The sequence below is a fragment of the Lepisosteus oculatus genome, chromosome 5 (genome assembly GCF_040954835.1).
Source record: "Lepisosteus oculatus isolate fLepOcu1 chromosome 5, fLepOcu1.hap2, whole genome shotgun sequence".
Taxonomy (NCBI): Eukaryota; Metazoa; Chordata; class Actinopteri; order Semionotiformes; family Lepisosteidae; genus Lepisosteus; species Lepisosteus oculatus.
In genome coordinates, this window is record NC_090700.1 from 59,818,218 (window position 1) to 59,834,334 (window position 16,117).

At 39.0% G+C, this 16,117-nt stretch overlaps 1 protein-coding gene across 16 annotated transcripts in view; it reads right to left on the reverse strand.

The window, feature by feature from the left end:
- The window catches only part of myo9aa (myosin IXAa), a 176,468-nt gene that overhangs the window by 29,459 nt on the left and 130,892 nt on the right, over positions 1-16,117 (reverse strand). For 15 of the 16 annotated variants that reach the window (XM_015343498.2, XM_015343494.2, XM_015343501.2 and 12 more), the window contains 8 exons: positions 15,197-15,318; positions 12,337-12,478; positions 11,307-11,502; positions 8,413-8,532; positions 5,178-5,253; positions 1,849-1,989; positions 1,365-1,404; positions 994-1,116 (listed from right to left, as the gene is read on the reverse strand). In XM_015343498.2, the coding sequence (XP_015198984.2) occupies positions 994-1,116; positions 1,365-1,404; positions 1,849-1,989; positions 5,178-5,253; positions 8,413-8,532; positions 11,307-11,502; positions 12,337-12,478; positions 15,197-15,318 (960 nt within the window). The remainder of the gene's footprint in view (positions 1-993; positions 1,117-1,364; positions 1,405-1,848; positions 1,990-5,177; positions 5,254-8,412; positions 8,533-11,306; positions 11,503-12,336; positions 12,479-15,196; positions 15,319-16,117) is intronic. The other variant, XM_015343500.2, reaches the window with a different exon arrangement.

Below are 16,117 nucleotides of genomic sequence, written 5' to 3' on the forward strand. Positions count from 1 at the left end.
CAGTTTTATCTGGAAGTGTGTTTCCCCTGCATTGCTTTTTTTTAATTAAAAGGGCAGACATGACCACATAAAGTCAAATCTGTGGGGGGATTTAAAAATATTAACTGCCCAGACCTCCAATAAAAAATATGGCGGCCAATTTTGCTGGTACTGATATAATTTTGGCAGCAATGAATTGAAACACGCCTTAGTCACAGAGGTCTTTATAAGCGACCCTGCGAGAGGATTAGGCCATTTTATTTCAGAGACTGGGTACATTGATGCTTACTGAGAGGTGGTTTGTGGATTTGCAGAAAAAAAAAGAAGTGTAGGGGACAAAAATCCGGATATTATCTCTTGCTGTGCAGAGGTTTTGTACAAATGTAAATACTAGCATGATAAGAACTGCTGCAGGGGCTGTACCTGTAGACTGTGTAAGCAGAATGATATTGGTCTGTACCCCTAAACTTTAAGTGCTGCACTGTTTAAAACACTCAAAAATAAGTAGGTATGTCAGTAATTCAATGTTCAGTTAATCCATCAAAAAAACTGTAAACCTTATTTATTATTTCAGGGGCAACATTGCTGGGTCTTGTTCTGTTCTCTGGTGTATCTCTAACACTGTTCAACAACAAAATAAATATTATTACTATTACTTATATATTTGGCTGAAACCAGAGTGAATTACAATTTTACCGAGGTATACAACAGGATGTTTACTGGAACAATTAGGGTGAAGTATCTTCCTCAAGCTTGCACAGCAGCAACCTGAAAGAAGTCTCACCACTGCTGCCAATACACTCAAACTGCAGAGTACTGTACCTGTGGAGGTGGGTAAAGACCCCGGTTTAGTAGTCACGGATTTAAAATTGATTGAAAACCTAAAACATTCCGAGAACAGATGTCTCATTGCCTTGAATATGCCGTCGGGTAGATAACTAAATAGCTTATATAATTATAAGCTTAAAAGGTGTCAGTGAAAACAGCGTTGGGAAAACAAGCTCCTGTCTTCACCTGGAACTGTGCGCTGATACTGGGAGGTTTCTTCTTCTTGTGCAGGTGCAGGAGGGATTTGGTGATGCGATCGTGGAGTGTCAGGCTAGTGAGGTACTTCAGAGACTTCACATCCAACAGGTGCTGCCATACGAAAAACCAATTCATTGTATGGTAACCAGTACACAGTACACGCACAGAGTTCATGCCAAATGTACCCGCAACCCCATGAACTAAAGATTCTGTCATATAGACAAAGGCTTTTCTCACCTCAATCTGTGTATGGATTTTCGGTAAAGTAAAACAAACTACTAATACTACTAAACAAGTCTTCTTTTAAGGAATCTTATATGCAGAGTTATAATAAAGACAAGAAAAGAGAATTTTCTTACCTTTGGAAGGCTGGGTTTTAACTTATAATTTTTGTTCCTCCTGCAAGGACAAAGTAAATAAAATGTCTTATTTAGGATTAACATCTTTCTGCTTTATGAGGTTTATTAGCTAGTAAGACATCTCAGTAGCTTCTATTTTACTGAAAACAGTTACCCTTGTGGTGATCTTTAAATAAAGGATTATTTAGGTATTGTATCAGATATATTGAAGTTTATACTGAGTACTTGCTTGGATTACATAAGAAACAAGTAAAGCTTAATTCCATACTGAAAGGAAGAAAGAAGTAACAACTGTCACTAATACATCGGCTGTTAAAGGTTTGCGAAAATGAGATCTGGCTGTTGGAACAATTTATCCTTCTATGCATTTTTAAGGTTAGCTTTTTCTCCCAGAAGTGTTTTAAATAGAGGACAGAGACAAAGGATGGACAGCGACAGTGCTGTGGAAGTGTGCAGAGTCGCCTGGCGAGAAGCTGATACCTACATCAGAATACCATGCGCCCTCTCCAGTAGCTTGCTGCTGGTGGGGTTGACAAAGATGCCGTCTTCCTCCAGCAAAGAGCCTGAGCTGGACAACCGGCTCTGCCTGCCGGTCCGCCCAATCCAGCCCACACTGAAGCTGTCCCTGCGGAGAGGAGGGAGAGGCGGGGGCCCCGTCTGTCACTCGCTGTGAGCAGACAAACGCCCCCTGCCTTAACACTGCTTCAGGAAGCCTTTCGCCCCGTCTGCAGGTTGGACTGCAGGCTGAAGTAAATGCATGCAAATTTGATCACTTTCATTTCACACAGGGAGGGAAGACTCTTTCTTACCAAGCCGTCATTACTGTGAGCCCAAAGTACGAGAGCACTAGGTCTGATCGCCCGGTCATTCAACTAGATATTTTATTTAGTAGAGAAACAGGTCTGATCAGTTTACTATAAAGCAATGAAAACCATTAAACGTAAAACCACTTGGGATTGTAAGAAAAGATCCATTTAAATGACTTGTGTAAAGGAAAGACACCATTAAAAAAACTGCAGACTGTGATGGTTTATTTTTTAACTCCATGATAAATACCTCTTTACTTTCTTCATACCGGACATTTTTAAAATAAAACAGACATTATTTAGTAATTATCAGATTCATTACCGGCCAAGGATTTTATTTACAAAACTTGTTTAACTTAATCTAGGCAAAGTATATACCTGAGAGGCTTAACAGCACAAATGTCTGTTTCCATTGACAGCAGACCAATCACAGAGTTCTTGTACTCACAGTGTCTTAATGGCTGCTATTCCTGTCTTCTCTACAAGCTTCTGCATTGTAATGGCAACACAGAGCATTTTGGTACTTTAATCTCACCTTCCTATGAAGTTTCAGATTCGGGGTCTATTACTGCAAAATTCTACTGTTCATATTCTGTGCTCTACGATGTGCTTTATGAAGAAATAAAGGCTTCTGGCTTGCGTTTCTATAGAGAAAAACAACCCTGAACTGACTAATCAACAAGCGCTTGGAAAGATGCATAAAAAAAGGCTTCAGAGCTATTCAATTAACAAACAGAATCAGTCCCCACAGTTTTTGCAACATTTAACTTTGTGGTGAAACTGTATGCAGGATGTTTTATAAATATTTCCTTTTATGTCTGCAGTTTCACATTCACAGCCAAGGGTATTTTGGATTCAGCTAAAAAAAAAATGCTTATTTTAACGTTCACCTCTCTCTTGGGGTCTTTGCAAGTTTTGTTTTCTTTCTAGGAAATGGTGTAAAATAGGCCCTAGAGGGAAAGCTTTGTGAAAAGAAAGGCAACTGGTTTGCATTAAACAAATAAATCTCAGAGATCTAGGCCCATATCCCCCACCACACAGAAATTTACAATGAGAAAGCGTACAGAAAGTTCATATGATTTAAAACACTGGTGTGGTTTCGGATGCCAAGTGTGAGGACTAAAATTAACATCACTTCCCAAAAGTTTCACAGGCAAAAGGCCCGTCAGGAAATAAAGAAACCTTTCTCTAAAGCTTTTCTTGTGATAGGGACTATAAATATAAAGCACTCTACCCATGCAAAATATACACTGCCATTTACAGCTCACTCTTGCACAGAATTATAGCCACCAGGAAACGATTTTACAAAACCTGTTCAGCAGAGGACCAAATTCCTTTAGAGTCTAAACTATTTTTCTGATGCGATTTTCTTTCTGAAATTACTGTTTCTTGCTTGCTCTGAAAAAAATAACTTTAATTTCTATTGCTTTCCCATAACGTGACTTTCTTTGTAAACTTGGGCTAGACTTCCACTACATTAAGATGTTAAGAGACAATTAATGTTTAAAGAGTTAAAAAACCCAAGTACCCTCAAAAAATGTTTGCAAAAACAGTTTTCTCTACAGCCCACCAATCAACATCAGCAATAGTAAATTTTTCCCCAAAAGACCTACTTCAAAATAAGTCACAATAAAGCAACATAATAAAACAACATCCAAAAACCTTAGGTGTGAAATAAAGAAAGCCTTTTTCTAAAAATACTTAAAAAGGTTATTTAAAAAAGAGACAAATGAGCAAGATGGAAGGTTAATGGTAGAAAACCATACGAGTTAAGTGTGTGCTGTTTTCTCTTCCAACTGACTATAGATCATGTTTGCCTTAATTGACAGGGATAAACAGCACAATGGTTTGTCACAAAAACACAGTGTGTAAGGAAAACTGCAGCAACCACATTTGTTACTGCTGTCCAATCTGCACTTGTACAGGAATTGTGCAAGAGAGAGAGCACAGATAACCAGGGCATAACATATTAAGACATGTCTTTCAAGGAAAAGGCCATTGCGAAGTGTGTAAATGAGTGTGGCACTGCCATATTCCAAACCCATAACAGTTCCCAGGCCATTATGTGTAACATAGAGTTTCTTGTAATCCTGTTTATACAGAAATGTAAGCCATTTAATCCAACTAAGCCTGCTCTAATTTAAAAGTCTGCTCAGAACATACAGTATCTATGGTATGTATAAGCAGACCCTGCAGTGTCTGAATATTTATTAGCCCCAGGATTGCCTATGAATGCATAACTACACCCTGACATCACACAGGAAGCAGCTGCATAGGGCTTAGTGGTCACTTAGTAACGAAGAAAGTGCGTGGTTTTAAATCACATTAGCCAGCCCTTATCGCAGAGACCATGCTGAACAAAAGCACTCTTGTCACAGTGGTCAGTGACTCCCGCTCAGCCCCAGGTTTTCAGTAATCCCAACCCTGTACTAATTAACCAAGTATGAGCCCCCATAACCTGTGGGTGCCCTGAGGGTCGCACACAGAAATTACTCATTGTGAATGGTCACGCTTCATAGCCTTCCACTCCACAAATCCCACTGCAAAAACCCATTTCCCCTTTTAACCAAATTTCTACAGACCAAGGAGAATGACTACTGTAGCAGTTTAGACACTATGAAGGAATGCATTATAATTATCCTTTGTACATCTGTGTTCTTTAGGTTAGTGCGCTCAAATGCAAATGGGCTAATTGAGTTTGGAAGCACTCTCCCTAACACACGTCCATTTCAGTGAAAACAAAACAGAACCGCCCTCGGGCTGTATAAAACATGGTCTATTCCTACGAAACCTAAACCTGCAATGTTTCTACTGAGACATGTTTTACTGTGGGGAAAAAAAAACTCAAGTGAACAGGAAACACCATGATCATCTCTCTGTTATTTAAAAAGCAACAACTTAAAGTTTCAGTTCAACTCAGTCCGAAGATTTCAATGAGATGCATAGAGTACTGAGCAGTTCAAGATGGCAGCCATGTTGAGATGGGAAGTGTAGCAGAGGGTCTTACCGCTGAGTTTTCTCATTGAGTGTGTTGGTGCCCTGCAAGTCTGACAGTGGAGTTCGAGGGCTCTTCCGTGTGATACCTAACACACAAGAGACAGAGCAGGATCTCAGAGTGACAACATGTACAATGCATCGCCAGATCTATAATCAGCATGTCAGAAGACTGCAGATAGGTTACAGGGCCCTGTCATGGTAAAGGCAAGACTAAGAGCTAAATACAGGTACTGTATGTTCACATGCGCATAAGACTGTCTTGTTTAAAATACATTTTTATATTACACATCTCCTATATATTTGGTTTGGTTAACAAGAACAACTGGAGGTCTGAAATTTCGCAAATGGGACATTTGTGTCTGAAAAAAAAATGAATACTGGAATTGAGAGGGGGGAAAAGGGAAAAGGTGAAAATTATGAAGAAGGATTATCTGCCAGTGGATTAATGCATATGACTCTCTAGTTCTCATAATACCGATTGCAGCACTCAAGAGGAATATGTGGCGGGAATCCAGATCAGCTCCAGAGCAGAAAACAACTCGCTCGTCCCGCTCAAGGGAATGAGTTTTCAACCTCCTGGCCAGTCTTCACAAACTAGGAGGGAGTCCGTTTGTTCCAGGGGCTGCACTAATGTGTCTCATATTAGCTGAATGCTCAGTGAAAATAAAAAAATGATGCCAGCTACAGTACAATTTAAGGGAGATAGTAATCCTTTCAACCAAAATAAGCATCACTTCTCTGTAGTCACATGAAGGTGAGGGTAGTGCCACATGTGTGAACCAGATCTGCATTGTGTGCAGTAAAGGCAGCAAGGAAAGTGAACAATGAAGCCAAAATCTGAGGCCTGGGCTTTATTTCATCCCCACACAGGGTGATAGGTTTATGAAGAGCCAGTGATGAAACAGCACAGCTTGCATTTTTTTTTTTAAAGAGATCTGTCTTGAAAAGTGTTTTTCATTCAAACAAAACAAACCCCATTTCTTAAATTTAAGAGCCATAACTTGAATGTTTTATTACTAGCAGATCGCTTTGTGTCACTCCGTAACCCCCATTAACTTGTGGAAAATGTGTATCATATTTTTTCAGCCAGCTATCAAATCAATCAAATATCAGATGTAGCCGTGGTGGCATTTAAATTTATGTAAGCCTTAGCAGAAAAACTGCTGCTTCCATAACTGATGTCAATCTACATGCAGCCGTCATGTGATTTTTTTGGGGCATGACATCACTGGAACTGAATCAGGACTATCAATTTTTTTAAGAAAACGCGTTACAGTTGTTCTGATTTTTGTGTTCTGGAACCAATTTTTTATTCTAATTTATTCTGTCAAGTCTGATTAACACATCAGTAAGAGCCACACAGAAACATTCTCTTCTTGATCAGTAAAATGTTCACATATGAGCCAAACGTGTCTACATTGAGAAACAATCGTAGGCCTGTGCTCTCTGCCATTCCAATCTGGTGAGGACAACACTGGTATACATTACATTTATTCATCTGGCAGATGCTTTTACCCAAAGTGACTTACAAACAAATCAGAACAAGAAGCATTAGGGTGCAGATAACAGTAGCATAACATAAGCAATGTAAAATTCAATGTGATGTAATAGGTGCTGCAAAGGTACACTTTCAAAACACAAGGCATATGTTTTCTCAAACATTGGGGTGATCCCTGTTTGTCCCTTCTTCATTGAGCTAAAGGGAGATACTGTGTTGTCAAAGATGTGAGCTAACTGTTTTTAAGCAGATCAAAAATGACATAATCACTTATAACTCTAGTTAATTCGATCTTCGAAGTGACGGCAGTTTGAAAAGTGTTCGGAGTTTCTAATGTTCCAGCACAAATAAAATCCATATACAGAATCTCATGCAGCATGCATCACGGATTTATTGATGCAAAAATGAGAAGAAACGATTCATGAAACAGGTTACAATTATTACTAGTAAATTTTAAAATTCTAGAATTGTTCCATGCTAAAATCCATACAAAAAAATTAAATATGAAAATTACTACACATAAAAATACCTGTTTTACCTACATTTGGTACTTCATTTTTATCCGATTAGGTGTTGCTATGGGTTGTTCTTGTTCTAGAGTGGCAACTGAGCTTTAATATATAAACTATTCTTCAGGATGTCATAGGGACGAACAGTAGAAGCTCCAGTGACACAGAAATTCTCTGAAAAGCATTGGTCAAAGAGAATCGTCCACTGTACTTGGGGAAACGCCCCTGTTCATACATTACCATTTTGCAGCTCTGGTCCGGTTAGCTCCTGCCCTGCAAGTCCAGAGTAGCAAGACCTGAGGGAGTGAGGACCTGAGCCAGAAGAGCACTCCTTCTCCACCCAAACAAACAGTGGAGGGAGTCCCACACACACCAGGTCTCAGTGCACTGCTGATTCTACTGTTGGGTTTGTGTGTGCTTGGAGTTCAGTACTGCAGGGTTCAGGAGTGTAACTGATCCCAGTGACCACTGTATAGTCCATGCTTCAACACACCATGGGTTGACCCCAGAGTGGGCTGTATTAGTAAAAACTGGCAAAGTTTCTCATGCAGAACTGGTTATTCTTCAACAGAGAGAGGGGCACGAACATGGGGACCAACAACATTCAAATCACTATGACCTTGAGCAAAATCGCCAACAATGTGAAACTTGAAAGAAGCCACATTGATTTCCTGGGAATACATTTACATTCGTCAAATCAAAGCCACACAAGTCTTGTATCTTTGGTATTGATGAAACCTGCTTTAAGTTTACAGGGGATTAAAAACACTTTTTTCTGTACGAAAAGATATATTCACAAGTGTTGTGATTTTCAGAGGGGAGAATTTGTTTCTGCCAGGGAAAAGACACAGGCTAAAGAGCCTACAAATGCAGAAAATCTGCAGTTTTAACTTCTTTGGTCATACATATTTTGTAGGGTACTTGTTGTGCATTTGTTGGTCACATTCAAATTGAAAAGTACTACCTAAAAAACATAAATTCCAATTTATGGGCTTGTAATTAAATCACAACTGGAGTACCTGGCCCTTAACAAGTGTGCTATTTTACTTATTTTATATTAAAAAGAAACATGTTTTCTTGAAGGAGAAATTGTACTCCAGCTGACTTGATGCAAGCTTTGAAGGGATCCTGGGCTAGCCACTAAGGGAAGCAAAGAGCATGAGAGCAGATGTAGTTGGTCCCCTTGTCCATTCGGGTGCATGTAGCGAGGAGAGAAGATTTGAGGATTGCAGTCTTACTGTACTTCTCCTCTTTGCACCTCTGCAGGATCTCTAAGCTTCTCTGATGCACTGGGTGATGCAGAAAGCTAAAACTATCCACACTTTTCAAAACTGCACACGGCACAGCATCATCATGCCCTTGGGAAGCAAAATAAAAAAAATAAAATAAAAAAGAAAGAGAGAGAAGAGAGATTATATAGAGAGGAATGAGAGAGTGAGCTACAAGAGATATAACTGCTAGCCTTCAAGAAAACAGTCACATTTGCACTGCAGTTGGACCCAAAGTGAAAATACTGTTTCAATGAAACGGATGCAAACCTGAACTACTTAATTTAACACAGCATATTTTACGTATTTATCATGTTTACTTCTTGTTGAATTTTATAGTTTTTTTTACAGTTGTTACTGTACTTCACCATTACAGTAAACAAAATCTAAGGATATTTTGGGAGAAGAATATATTCAGTAATACTTTCAAGTGGTTGGCATGTTTCACTTAACAAAGGGCAAAAATGTGTGTTGAGTGATATGCAATACCAATTATTGCAAAGGTGGGATGACTTCTACCCAGACCAATTGAGTGGCATGACTTTTCTTTTAAACCTCAGCAGAGTTTAAAATATTATCAGAGATCAATTAGTGCAATCAACTGAGCTCCAAATGCAATCACTTAAGCTGAAGCACGTGGGATGGTGACAGCTGCAAGCTTCCCCACATCTGCGACCCCCATGTATCTCATAGTTTTGTCAGAGCAGCCCAAAGATTTTCCTATTACATGATTAAAGGGCTTTTGCATTTTCCTTCCACTACAAAAGATCAACAGCAGACTTTCATTTCCCTACAGAAAAAAGCCCTGGATTTGATGGGAAAACAAAAACCTTTTGTCATCTGAAGCATTACTGCAATGGGCATGTGTATACATACATACATACATACAGGTTTTGCCTTCCTTCTTTGTAAAGTGAATGTAATCTGAATTTGAGCCTTGTGCTGAAAAGTTGAAAGTGCTGGAAAAAGAAGTTGGACATCTACTCAGAGCCAAAGCTACAGGAGCTACATACTATGATTACTGCAGGCAATAAGCTTAGCTGAGACAGTACCTGGCTGCTGGTTCACTGCATAAGCACCCACAGAAACGAAATATAGTCTCTAGCAGCAACAACCTACCCAGATAGACCACTCGTATCTCTCATGTACAAAACTGGTCATGAGAAAATAACTATCTGCATCAAGGTCATCAATGTTAACTGATTTAAGTATGAAAGAATGCAGTTTTACATTTTTATTTGTTTATCTGTTTATGAGAAGTAGATTCCATTCAAAACTGAGCTAGGATGCCAGAACAATTGAGTGAATTAGGATTTTAACCCCATTCAGAGATGTTCACCTTCTCTCAGATGATAACCTGAGGGCACCTCATTAATAGACAGGCATACACTGAACTTTACCAGCACAGCTTTCTGTGCAATTGCTCTAAAACTTTACTAGCATAAGGCAAGAACAAAGTCTGAGCAATAATACTTCTCTTTGTATCCTGTAGTAGTTAAAAAATGTCTGACAAAATTCTCAAAGCTTGTCATCACTGCACTTCAAGGATTGCAATAGTTTACTGTCCTTGAAATACAAAGCAACAGGCATGTGCTAATGTTTGATGTACAGAAATCCAGAAAATGTTGCAGTGAGGCTTTGAATACAATTCAAAATGCAATTCAAGAAACTGTAACAATTCAAGATACATCTTCCCCAAACAGGAAAGCCTCAAGTGATGACACTGTCAGCTACAGCAAATAAATTATTAGAAGTTATTTTTAAAAAAGGACACTGCAGGCAACATTACTTACAGAACTATTTATGCAGTGTACAGTATGAGGATGAGTCAACTTAATGTTTAAATGAATACATGAAACACCATTTTCCTTGCATTCAAAGTCTCTGCCCCAAACCAGCAAGGAAGAAGACATGTTCTGTGGGAGTGTAGTGCTCAGCAGCCAGGCCTGTTCATTGCAGGACTTGCTCACTATGCAAAGGGAGTCTCTACAAAGCACAGCAGTCACAGCGCCAGCCACCACAGCATGATGATGCCTCAGTTAAGGGCTCCTTCCTGTCCAATGAGCATGAGGATGCCACTTCTTCACTGCTTCCCTGCCGCCAGAGTACATACAGTATATAGGATTTTAATCTCTATGCTGGGACAAACCCAGTGCAGTCAGCGCTTTAAAACTGAACGCATTATAGCAACAAATTGATATTCTCCTGCGTCAGCCAGATTGTATGGTTTTCTTTTGATTCTGATCAATAGTGAGCATACAGGATGTGCATACATGAGCGACAAACAGCGGCACCACAAAAGGCAGAAGAACGTGTTGTTTTTATAGAAACTTTTCAGACAGTAAGCTATGCAATGGGGAGGAGTCTGTGAAAAGCTCTAAAGTGGCAATATCTGTTTAAACATCCATTTTGTCATGCTGCTGTAAACCTTGAGATATGCTTTGCTCCACTTCCATGGTGTGGAGAATGGATGGGGATCACATTAAATGGCTTTGTATCAGAGAAGGAAGAGCAATTCTTGATTTCTCAGATCTCATGGTTACAAGATCAAGATTCAAAATTCTTCCTGAGCTACTTAGTTCTGTGTCTGCCCAAACGACAAAACAATCCCAAAGTGAATAAATAACTTATTATTATTCTAAAGGGGATTTAATGACTGTTCAAACATATGTGAATTACCCAGACAAGTTACTGTAATGCTGAAAATAATTTCAATACAGTACAGAAAGTCATTCCCACTAGGTGAAGACATATTTTTGGCTTGAGATGATACAGCATACTAGCGCTTATAATCTCATTGCTGCACGTGGTATACTCGAACTTGCACAAACCTGAAGTGTTATGTTGGCAGGATGATCACTTACCAGATTTCTTCTCCACATATCGCTTGCCTGCTTCCCGGAAGGCCACCAGAGCCCTGAAGTAGGCTCTGAGCACAGCCCAGCGGAAAGTGGCGACAGGGTCGATCCCGATCAGGCCGCAGATGAAAGAGCTCTTGCTGCTTTTCAGCAGAGCAACTATATCCGGTCGCATGTGATCAGTGTTCTTTTCCCTGAAATCCTGCAGAAAGACCAAGGCAGACAGTAAGAGACATCCTAGTTATCTTACCTGGAGAGTGATACCAAAAAGCAGCTGTGTAATATTTGTTCGGTACCAATGCAATTAATTTTTAATATGGACTTGTGACATTAACATGTGTCCATTACAGGGGTCAGTGCCAGCTGAGACTTCAGAAGCACATCATGACTAATGTCATTGAGAAATATCTTCTTTGGAGCCACGCTGAGGTAAGTACGTTTTGTTTGCAAGTATGTTTCACGAATCAGAGCATCAGCTTGAAATAAACAGTCAAACGGTTTCAGTTGTCTTTCCTTGGAAGAGGGGCGTACAGTAATAGACAGTGAACCTCAAAAATCAGGAAGTAGAAAAATCACAAATGCGGTTTATTTGATTGCCACCTGATGAGTGCAAATGGAAAAAAAAAAACTTTGTCTAATATGTTTCTTTAAAAATCCCAACAATATTGGATATAAAATGTTGCACTGTGCCAAAGTATTTTTATAAAAACACAGCTGAGAATGATCCCAAGAATACAGTCCAAATCCCAATACAGGTCAGTACAATTAAGCTTTGGAAACCACTGCTTCTGTTACATGAGATTCCCTTTGTGATGGCTACAGAGAAACTGACACTTTTCTTAGGACCAAATGACCCATTTCTTCACTCCCCTGTCATTGCCCAGTGTACAGTACTCTACAGTATTGCACCTCGGTATTGTGAGGAGCTGTGCTGGGGTCGGTCATCTGAAGAGAGACGTTACCCACACGGCGTGCTGGTCAGAGACAGCCAGTGCCTTCGCCCATGTGAGACACGCCGCCACATGGAAGTACTGACCTTCACTCCATACTTGACCTTGCCAGCATAGTGCCTGATGATGAAAGCAGGCTCCATCACTGCAGGGAACTCGATGTAGCTGCTCCCCTCGTGCTGCCGCTTGAACTTGTCCAGAAGGGTCTGGTTTGTGGCCTGCGGAAAACTGCAATGAACGGATAAAGACTCCCATGAGCTTTGAAGGAGAAAACAAACTACTGATATCTGCCCCTTTCTTGCTGCTTTTCCTCTCTCTACACAAAGCAGAACACTGCAGTGGGCCTGTATAGTGCGTGTGTGCGTGTGTGTGTGTGTGTCTGGAGCTTCTGATTTGCTTTACCATCGCCTATAAAACTGAAGGGCATGTTTAAAAGTGCTGTTTAAACATGGCCCTTTCCTGCTGGATCAAAACTGTTCTGCATGAGCAAGACAGATAACAGTCCAACACACTACTCACACATGGCCTGTGCCTTCATAGCTCTGCGATTGTGTGCTAGCTAAGAAGAATGGAATCTTTGAAAGTGTTCCAATTAATCAGACTTAATACCACATTCTTGAATTCAGAACTTAACACAAAGAAAAAGATGGAAGAATTGCTTGAAACTTTTAGAGCTCCAACACTCCAGAAGTACTCAGTGTTGACAATGTGCTTAAATTAAGCAACTAACGAAAATATTTATTTAGCTAAGTAATTAGTTCTGTGCTATCTGGGAAACTTAAAATTTGACAGGTCTTCTTTTCTGTATATGAAACAGATGGCAGTGTGCTTTATACTTAAGCAAAGGCTTTTTGATTCTTGGCTATTAGCCTTGTGCATGACCAGAGATTCTTCCTCTGTCATTGTGTTAAGCTGCTACAGTGCTCTTGTGCAATGCCTGGTCCTGAGAATGTACATTCCTACCATATCTACCTAAATAACTATTTAATCAAGTACTGACAACAAGTTTGTCATATACATATTTCAAGGTACTAGAAAAATCTTGAAACAGAGAATATTATTCCTTACAGTATTTATGTTTTTAACTAAATCATTTTCTAAGTCAAGATGTTTATTTTTTTCTTACAGAGCAGAGTCACTAATGAATGTAAACTACTAATTAAAGTCTGAACAACAGACTCTGAATTCACAGAACTCTTAGGCCTTGATCACAAAATACAGTTACTTATATGCATAAGAGAACAGAACAGAACTAATCAGAAAGATTGTGTAGTACTGCGATATCTGTAGGAATGCCTTGAATGCAAAACACTACAGAGAAACTTTTAAATCTAATCACTCTAGAGCAGAAACTTTCAAAAACAGTGATGAGTTCCTTGAAACAAAATTATTTCTATCATTACTATAAATGGATGAGCATGATAGATAAAATAACATCTTGCTTGCAACGATTCTTATGTTCATCATACAGCTGTAAACCTCTTTTTTTTTTAATGGCTGGGAATGTGATGTTAAATTGTCTTAAAATGTTCAAACCATGCCAACAGATAACTGCTATTTGTAATCACAATCCCTTCTTTCAAAGTGTGTTTTTCTTTTGCAATGACAAATATTTCAGAACTCAAACCTGGGGAGCTCCCAAAATTGGAGTCTCAAAGTGTGTACAGTATTTCTTTAAAGGTTAACAAACATCATAAAACCAGCTTCAAGGCTGGTTAAAAGAAATGTAAACTAGATTTACATTATCTTCAGCCCTGGATCCAAAGCAAAAGAAATATTACCAAAATTACAACCTAAACAACATAAAACCCTACAGGAAGAAGACGAGTGGCATGCAAGAAGGTGAGAAAGTTGTTAATCGCCACAGTGATCAGGATTCAGATTTCAGTCAGTTTAAATTCTTTGGAATTTCATTTTCACTCCAAACATGAAACATCTTTGTAAGAAAAATGTCAAACGTATACAGTATCAGAACTGAGCTTATTCTAAAAAAACAGACACTTCACTTAAATGCCTACTCAAAGGAAATGTCTCTTAGAAGCAAGGCTGCATATGAGATTTGTAGACACTTGAAAATAAAAACGAGTAAAAGTGTGTCTTTGAAACTCTAGCCATTATGCGTATGCAGAGATTACTGCAGTGTACTGTTAACCAGGAACCCGTTGAAGTCATTCATTACAGAAAGAAAAAAACTTCTAGCTCTTCTAGTGTCTGGGCATCCGCTTGGCAAGAGCCAAATGAGATAAGGAAAATGTGAAAAGCTTTCATAGAAGGAATCTTCATAATAATCTGTTGATAATGCTATGACAGGCCTGCCCTTACCTTTTATTATACAAAGCTTTTCATTAATGTTGACATGATCAAGATATTGTTTATAAAATTTGTTTGAAAAAACCACCAGAATAATATAAATATACATAAACAGATACTATTCAATTGTGTACTATAACAAAGCTGGTTCAATTTTAATTCCGAAGTGAAGAAAAATAAACAAGTGATTGTGGTCTGGTCTTTTTACGGCATTATGTGGAATAATAACCAGGTGTGTTTTATATTGAGGGCATCACACAAAAAGACAAAAGGTTAATATGGCAGTTCTTGCTGTATAATAAGGAAGTAAATAAACAACTACAGCAAAATGAAGCAAATTCTGCCATCAACATAGCCGATACATGGACTTTGTGTCAGTTCACAACCAAATGTCGCGTCTTTCCTTTTACAGTGGCAACATCCATTCAAACGAATTCTGCATGCGTAAAAAAATACAACATGAGCAATACTTGCAAGTTCTGACACATTTTAAACATGATCAGAAACAGTTATCAACTGCAACACAGATAAATTTGGAACAATGAGTCTAGGAAAGAAAATGCATGATATTAAAGGATACTCAACTACATCACTGTTCATGTTCCCATACCCTGGTTAGAAAAGAGTTGTACTCACTTGCACTCTTCATCCAGTAGATGGAGCAGTGCTGTGGGCTTCTTGCTAATGAGATTGATGCAGCCGGTGTTATCAATGTAGTCAATGTTGTGCCAGCTGATGCCTTCAGACCGATACTCCTCCTGGCGTAAGGGGAAAACAGCACATTAGACTTCTGCGTTTTCTCTGCTGTATATAAAACCTGGCATTTGGTGCCAACCCACCACAAAATGTTTTACTTACTCTTATAGAAAATTAAGAAGTTCCTCCGATATCTCCATTCTTTCCTTACTCTGTTTTGCATGTAATTTTACTTTTACTGTACATCCTGTTGGATTATTCCTAATCTGGCCTATGGATGCATCGTTGGTAAAAAAAAAAAAATTAATCTATAAAACAAAAATGTGATAGCTCATTCCTCAATCCACAAACGCATAATTTGGTTATTCAATAGAGATAAAATCATAAAATTCCCTTTCCATCTTTTTATATCTAAATCTGTCATGATGGTGTCTGATGCAGCCCACTCTCAGCGTGACACAGGGAAGAGAATCTGCTTTAATTAAGAAACAAACCTTGTCTGTCAATTACATTCATTCGTCAAAAGGTTAAAATGAGGAATGAGAAGAAAATTTCTGGACTTGCTCACCTGGGCCTTTACATCCAGGTGTTATCAGCACTACACAGATGCCTGCTGTACTACTACTACTCCTGAAATTCTGCCTATATCCATGTAGCTCTGCTTCAAGAATTTTGTTTCCTTGTTGAGCCCTGGAATTCACTTGGTAAACAATCAATCCGATTATTATCTTGAACCCGATTTCATTTTCCTCACAACGCTTCAGAGAACCCACTCCATATATCCCTAATAAAATCGAAAGAGCAATTCCACACTTCGTTACGGGCAAATCCCCAGCTCGGAGGCACCGGATCATCGCAAAG